This window comes from Kogia breviceps, chromosome 11 (assembly GCF_026419965.1).
Source record: "Kogia breviceps isolate mKogBre1 chromosome 11, mKogBre1 haplotype 1, whole genome shotgun sequence".
NCBI classification, from domain to species: Eukaryota; Metazoa; Chordata; class Mammalia; order Artiodactyla; family Physeteridae; genus Kogia; species Kogia breviceps.
The window spans coordinates 95,618,625-95,626,914 of record NC_081320.1 but is presented as its reverse complement, the minus strand read 5'-3'; the positions used below and the strand labels follow the sequence as shown (position 1 = coordinate 95,626,914).

Genomic DNA, 8,290 nt, shown 5'->3' with positions numbered 1-8,290 from the left:
GGTTTATGGTATGAGTGAAAATTAATAAACCACAATGTGAGAAATTTTGAGTGAAAAAGCAAGTCACAAAAGAATATATAGAGATGTTAACCCTTCATAAAGTTAAAAGAAAAACTAAACAATATTGTTTAGGAATACATACTAATGTCGTAATCTATGAAATAAAGCAAGGAAATGATTTTTTTTTTAAATGTTCCAGGTAGCAGATGAGAGAGGATGAAGGAAGACTGAATTCAGCAGCAGCAGAATACAGGTAACTTCAATAGGTTAGTGTTCTATTCATTAAGTTGAGCAGTGATTTCATGAATGCTTGCTTTTTATGCTTCATAATTCATATCTGCATGCTATATTCTCTTAGTATGTATGTTTAGAATACTTCAGAATTTGAAATGGGAAAAGAGAGCTATCTGATCAGGACTCAACCGAAACGACAACAACAACAACTTAGGCTTCAAGATAATTATCCACTATTTCTTTACAACTATTTAAGGTGTATATAAGTCAATATTTCCTTACTTAGTCTACGTTGGCCTTAGCGTGGGGCAAGATATTTCCAAATTCAGAATTTTTTGGATTTTCGAATAGTAATAAAGTACATATACTATATACAGTATATTCCCAAAACCCCTCTGGGGAGTCTGAGGTAGCACCCTGAAATCAAACACTAATATTTCTCCAGGGAAAGCTATTACTATTTACACCAAGAGAGATGAATTGCCTAAAATATTGTAACATCAGATCAGGTCAGATGTTACATTAAATAAGTTTTACCAAAAACTAGGTTTTCAGAGCTCTTTATATATCAGAACTGTGGGGGAGGGACTGTGGACCTGTACTTTCAAAGCGGTTCAACTTCACCTAACTAGTAAATTCTATACACTACTTTTTTCAACCTCTCTAGCTAATTCATTTTCTTTAAAGATTTCCTGACCATCAAAATGCAAGTTTCAAAGTAATATAATCCCATTTATGCTATAAATGCCCAATGTTTATTTCACAAAAGAACACATATAAAACCTTCTTTATTCAATTTTTATTCTATTTCACTTTTGTAACTTTATGATATTCACACTTGTTATATAGTGGGGGAAAAATGCATGTACAATTTTATTTTAAATAAGCAAATAACCATCACCAAGCTGAAAATCTTAGCACTGTGATAAGAAATATTTTCACATAGTTCACAGGTATAATAAAATCAAAATGTTTTGTATTCTAAGTGGCTGAAAATCATAAGTAAATTTTTAATCACCTTTCCCCATCAACACCAGCCTTATGGAACAGTTTACCCAAGCCTGAATCCCACAGGTTATAACAGTCATTTACTCTCCTAAAAAAATAAATCAAAACACAAAAGCACAGACCTTTAGAAAGACATCTCTCCATCATAACACTAAAGGACAATTCTTTTTACCATAATATTTGGGTAAGCAGTATCAGAAGCTTAGTCTTGACAATAAAACATGGGTATTTACCCAAAAGTTTCGAACACTGCAAAAGCATACTACTGACAATCCTTCCTCCAAAAAAAAGAAAAAGAAAAAGTATTACAGAAGCAAATCTCTCTCAAAACTCTATTTTTAAATAATACCAAGAAACTCACAATCTGCAACCACAAAAGGATATATTCTCTTCAGATTAATCTTAAGGACCCACATAAAGCCTCCATAAAATGAGCTGATGCAGAGAAAAAAAGACAATTTAGTCTCTATAAGGACAGTCTTGGAATCCAGTTCTAGCAATGCCTGATGACTGCTAGCACTTTTCTGATGGCAAATTCAAAAGATAATGCTACTCATTCAGAATTTTATAGCAAGAAATAGTTGCCAATAAAACCTTTTCCTTTTCAAAGGAAATATAAAGCACTTACCTAAAAATATGCTAAATGCACACAGAAGTGAGCTAAATTTAACGAGCACTACTCTGTACCAAGCATTGAGCTAAGCACTTTACATGTTATATAATAGTTTTTCCAACAAATAGTTTTACCTTCGAGGCCTAGCCTACAGTGCCCATATAGTAACTATTATACAGTAATTCCTGGTATACTTCATCTTTTTACTTTTGTCATCTTAGGCAGTATACAATTTTAAATGGTACTTTCTAAGCTCCTGAATAAGTAACTAAGATTTGTGACTGTGTTTTTATCAGATTATATTACTTTAAATTTTCTGTTAAAGGAAAAATATTTTCTATAATAAAACCAAAAGAAATGCCATTCGCAGTAAAACAATGATCAGTTGTGACATGAAGGCTAAAGGGTAAGGTTTCAAATCTTTAAAGTGATCTGCACCATTATTTCAGGAAATATGTTTTTATAACACTCTTTTAAAAATTAATTCTTGGAATTTCTGTCTGGTAAGATGAAAAAGTCCTGGAGATGGATAGTGGTGATACTTGAACAATAATGTGAATGTAATCAATGCCACTGAACTGTACACTTAAAAACGGTTAAAACAGTAAATTTTATGTTATGTACATGTTACCACAATTTTAAAAATTAATTCGTTCTACTACTTGATACAGTGAAATACATATGATTTAAAGCTAACTTACTATAACATGGTTTAGAAAAAATCTTCAGCTCGTCATTTTGCAATAGAAACACCAGCAACCTCAAAGAGTAAAGGACAATTTTTGGCCCGATAAGATCTACTGCAACTCAGAACCATAACAGTTAATCAGCTAAAAACAGCAAAACCAAAATCCGTCCAGTCAGCAGCATCTGATGTCATACCAGTAGTATGTTACCTTAATAAAGGTGTAAAGTGTCTTGGCTGTATTAGGCACTCAATAAATGAATGGACCAGATTGTTTACGGAGCATGTGTAATGCTTCCTTTTTTAAAAACAGCCTTCATTTTAATAATTTAGAAAATACTTTAATACAAAAGAATGTATGCTCATTACCATGTATAAATAACTTAGGCTCAAGCTCATAATTACCCTAACAATTATGATGAACATCAGTAAAGACCCAAGAGATGAAAGTGAAGTGTAAAGAATTTCTATCTGAGGTTGAATATGAACTTGATGAATACTTGAGATTTGCTGTACTATTTTTAACTGAACTTTCTGGCCTTAGGTCAAAGTTTTGCTAGCAAAATACCAAAGCGAAAATGCTGGGAGTGAAGCCCAGAGTCTCTGCTTTGGCCTTGGAAAAGCTATGCCCTTCATGCAACCAATCCTATCCCCAATTGAAGACTTCTAAACACTATTCATAGGGCCATACTCCCATGAAAACATATGAACAACCCACTAATATGAAAATGGGGAAAAGGAAATGTCAAACGCGTCTTACAGGGTACAGTACATCACTACATTCTGTGCATTGTACAGAAAGACACTCTTTAGTCAGTTCCTGCACTTCAGCCAAACGGTAACTGAGTCACTCTGCAAATGATTCCAGAAACCTCAAAGGATAACCAACAGCTTCTGAAGGAAAGTCAGTCAGTCACTGGAAAGGGAGAAGACAGTTTTTCTCATCATACAGTCAATAGATTTCTCCTGTCAGGGAGTAGAGCTGAACAGGAGTTCTGGAAGGGAATATCTTTAGGATCCAAGGATCATCTACCTGAATTCTAGTCGTCCAGGGTTAATTTAACATCCAGCGCATCTTTTTCGCTTTCTTCTCCTCTCCAGGGTAAAAACCCACACCCCCTTTTCCCATAAATGCATCTCGACTGTATACTAATCAAAGTGTCTGTGAAATACAACAGTCTATCCTAACAAAAACAAGAAATACACAAGCATTCTACAGTGCGTTTCTCATCTGTAAATCATGTCCCTTTCTTAAACAAAGCCAACTAGCAGACGTTACGTGGCTATCAATTTGGATTTCAAGGCCATCTCAGGAAAGAGATACAATGAAAAGGAGAGATTGATTCCATTCTACAATTCAGATGGATTCTTTAGCTCTGGTGCAATAATCTCGGAAATTAAATTTACAGAAATTAAAATGCACTAAATTGCAACTAGTAACGTTCAAACACAACTGAAAACAGGAAAACCTTGGCTGTGTGTTTCAAGATTTCAGACTGAACTCTTTGTCCTGTACCCCAGGTGGGTACTGCCCATGGGGACAGCCCCAGGTTTCTCGCTTCCTCGCACTCACGTCCTCACGCAGCATGACGCTCTTGCAAACGGGCTAGCCTGGTGCCTGAAGGGCAGCGTACCTTCCACCCTACCTCCCCAAACCCCCAGAGGCAGGCGGGAAGGAGAAGAGGGGTGCTTCCTCCCAGAGCTCCAAGAAAGGGCCAGCCGGGGATGACACCGGCTCCAGGATACAGAAGGGAAGAATCAAAGGTGGGTCTCTACTCCCGGAACTTAGTCGCAGAAATGTTTGGTATCCGACCCAGGCCCCGGCTGCCGGAAGCTGGGCGGGGTGGGGCGAGACCTCCCCCCACGGATGGGTGGGCACGGAGGGGTGGGCAGTCGGGGGAATCGGCGGTGTGAGCGGTCAGCAGAGAGGGCTCCCGGGCCCCGGCCACCTACCAGCAAGCTCTCCACGTTGATGGGCGACCGAGGGTCTCGGATGAGCGCCTCCAGCTTCCTCTGGCGGCTCACGCCCGCGCCGTCCCCCGACACTGCCTCGGGGGCGCCGGGCATCTTCCCCGTCGGCGGGGGCCGGCTCATGCCGCCGCCGCGGCCGCCGGGCCCGCAACCCGCTCCCCGCGCTCCGGCCCGGCCGCCTCGGGGCCTAGCGCCGCCCTCGAACCGCCGGCTCCGGCCGGGGCTCCGCCCGGGCCCACCGCCCGCCTCGAGCTCCGGTTTCGGGTCCCAGCGCCCCGGGGCCTGGGGGTGTCGGAGAAGCCGGCCCGGCCCGGCCGAGAACGGCGAGGAACAGACGGCGTCCCCGCCCCTCAGTCAGATTCGCGCCGCCCGGTCAGCTTCTCCGCCGCGAGCTCCCTCAGGAGTCCGAGGGCGGGAGCGGGGAAGTGGCGCCGCCACCGCCGGGCCGGGACTGTCCCGCCCTCTGGGTCTCGGGGAAGCTGAAGCCCAGGCTCCGACAACTACGGCCGCCGCCAGCCCGCTCCCATGACCGCCGTCGGCAGCCTCAGTCCCACAAGCCCGCGCCCCTCACACACTCCCGCGCGGCGCCTGTCTACGGCCGCGCGCAGTCACTACCCACAAGCCCCTCGGCCCGCGGCTGCCGGCGCGCCCCCGCTCGCCCCGCCCAGCGCGGCGCGCGCCCCGCCCCCCCGCGCGCGCGCGCCACCTCCCCCGCCCGACGGCCTCCGCCTCCTCTCTCCCCTTTCCTCGTTTTTTATAGTTTCCTCCTGTCTGCTTGGCTTCGCATTTCTCCTTTTTGAGTCTCTTTTCTTCTCCGCTTCCTCCTCCCCCTTTCTGAGTTCTCAGAGGGTAAATGGCTGGGCGCGCGGTCACCGCCTCACTTGACCTGCGAGCTCCAGCTGGGGGAGGGGAGGGTACGCCGGGGGCTCGGGTCGGCCCGCGGCTCCGCTCCCGCCTGACTGTGCCCGGGCGGACGACCCGCGGACTCGGAGGCCCACCCCCACCCCCACCCCCACCGCCCCGACCCAGCCCGGCCCGGCCGCACCCGGAGCGGGGCCGGGGGGTGGGGGGCGGCGGGCGACTTGTAGTGGGGGGATGGGTCGATCCGCGCCCCCCGCCTCCGCCCGGCCCCAGCTGACTCAGCGCGCAGCTATGCGGGCCTTGCATCACCCGCGCCAAAATAATAGCGACCGCCACTCGCTGCCTTCGCTTACAGAGCTCTGCGCTTGCAAGGGGCCTGTCTGGGCCACGAACATTTTAGTGGAAAGGCCAGGAGGGTGTGCCTTGGGAATCGGAAACTCCAAGAGGACGGATGGTTGGAATCTAAGTCCTTGGGCAAGAGGACCTGGAAGAGCTGCTTCTGTCCCCAGGGCAGGAGTCCTAGACTCCCGGAAACCTTTTTGCGCATCCCTAACAGTCGCCTTCCCAGCTGGGCTTAAACACCAACCCTGCAGAGAACAAGAGGGCGATAGAAAAATGCTTTCCCTCCGCAGACCTTCTCGAGGTCTTTGCCTTTTGGGGGGGCGGAAGAGGGGCGGTCATAGGGGCCGCTCGTCCACATTCCTGTCTCTCGCGGCCCTTGCCATTGGTCAGATCCACCCAGGGCGCAATCTGAAAAGTATGTGCCAAGAGCTGTAAAACTGTTCATTGAGCCCCTTTGACCCCGTAAACCCATTTAAGGAAGTACATTTCTAAGGAAATGATCCAGAGGGGGGTGGGGGGAGAACTTGCATAAAGATGTTTATAGCAGGGCTATTCAGAATGTTCATAATGACCAAAACCTGGGAATGGACCCAGTTGTCCAACAATTGGGGAATAATCCAAACAAGTTCTGTCACATTAACAGAAGGAATCCTGGCAGGTATGCAGGATTCAAGTCAAGCACGTCAAATTTGGGGAAGTACATGAAAAGATGTATTGGAAATAAGGTTGAATAAAACAATGAGGACAAAAAATAGTTTGTACACACTACTCAAAACTATGTAAAATGAGTAGCTGTAAGAACAGGAGGTGAATACAGTTGTTTTTAAGTGAATGGGATTTTATTTTTCCTTGAAGATGCTTGAGAGAACATTTCAATTTCAAAAACTGAAAAACTGTCGTAAGATAGATGGGCCACTCCCAAAATCTACACTCTGATATCCATTAAGTAGTAAAAATCTTAAGAACCTTTCTCACCTGCATGTCAGAGAGAAGCCCATAAAAGGGCAACCTAGTTCCAAAAGGCTAACCTTATAAAAGTAACATTTTAATTCAGTGAGTGTTCCAGGAGTCTCGTCATTCGTTTTGTGTTAAAGCCACCCTCACTTGGACTAGGCAGGAAGGGGTCCTGGAGGATCCAATACAGCTTTTTCCTCTCAGTAGCACTGACTTCTGGTCAAACGTCAGTCCTTTAAGTGTGTATGTTGAGTGACTCATTCATACCTCCACAGACCACACCAAGAGACAGAGTGAGCTAGACACTACACCTGCTTCTGCACTGAAGCAAAATAATGAGATAATCCATGATTACCAATCCTTTTACCTGATGACAACATAATGTGCAAAGCAAAAGGAACACCATGTGGTTCTCGGTTTTCAAATTAATTTTCCAACAACTGGCTGGCCATATATTTTTATGGAGCTTGGTGGACTAACAGCCATGATCCCACATACTGGACATGAAAACCTTACTTGAAAAGGGTAATGATCAACAAGACACAGATAATGGGCACCTTCTGCATATGGCCATTTACATAGGCTAGAAAAAGCCACAGTGGAGAAGATTTTTTTTTTAATAAATTTATTTATGTATTTTTGGCTGCGTTGGGTCTTCGTTGCTGCACGCGGGCTTTCTCTAGTTGCGGCGAGCGGGGGCTACTCTTCGTTGCGGTGCACGGGCTTCTCATTGCGGTGGCTTCTCTTGTTGCGGAGCACGGGCTCTAGGCGCGTGGGCTTGAGTAGTTGTGGCTCGTGGGCTCAGTAGTTGTGGCTCACCGGCTCTAGAGCACAGGCTCAATAGTTGTGGCACACGGGCTTAGTTGCTCCGTGGCATGTGGGATCTTCCTGGATCAGGGCTCGAACCCATGTCCCCTGCATTGGCAGGCAGATTCTTAACCTCTGCGCCACCAGGGAAGTCCCTATCACAGTGTTTTGCAACTGATTTTTTCCCCTTAATCATATGTCTTAGAGACACCTCCATGTCTGTACACAGAGATCCACCTCTTTCTTTTTAACTGCTGTTCTATGTTCCATAGTGTGGATGTATCATACTTTCATTTATCCTCTGTTAGAGGGCATAGTGGTTAAGAACAGGTTCTAGAAACAATGCCTGGGCTAAAATCCTGCCACTACCACACACTAGCTGTGTGTGTCTCAGTTTCCTCATCATGTTTGTTACAAAGCACTTAGAAGAATGCTAGCCCCCAATAAATGTTAGATATTATTAGTGCTTTCTCACTATCACAAACATTATTGCAGTGGACAGCCTTCTATTTTTGCCTTCATGTGGACATATTTAAGTAGTATAGATTCCTAAAAGTGAAATTGTTGTAATAAAGGGTAGGCATACTTTAAACAATGACAAATACTGCCAAAACGTCATTTTAAAAGACACCAGTTTACATTCTCACTATCACTGGGAGAAACTGCCAATTTCCCTTTACCTTTGCCAATATTAAATATTATAAATCTTTTTAATTTTTGCCAATTTTATGGGCAAACAAAATGGGATCCTGTTTTAATTTGTATTCCCTTAATTACTACTGAAGATGAGCATTTTGTGTTTCCATTTCTTCTGA

At 44.8% G+C, this 8,290-nt stretch overlaps 1 protein-coding gene across 13 annotated transcripts in view; it reads right to left on the bottom strand.

Annotated features, from left to right (window-relative positions):
* Positions 1–5,138, bottom strand: part of ROCK2 (Rho associated coiled-coil containing protein kinase 2) — a 136,683-nt gene extending 131,545 nt beyond the window's left edge. For all 13 annotated transcript variants that reach the window (XR_010835643.1, XM_067008110.1, XM_067008105.1 and 10 more), the window contains exon 1: positions 4,494–5,138. Coding sequence is in view for 12 of the 13 variants with exons in the window: in XM_067008110.1 (XP_066864211.1) it covers positions 4,494–4,634 (141 nt within the window). In the remaining variant the exon portion in view is untranslated. The remainder of the gene's footprint in view (positions 1–4,493) is intronic.
* Between the last annotated feature and the right edge of the window lie 3,152 nt (positions 5,139–8,290).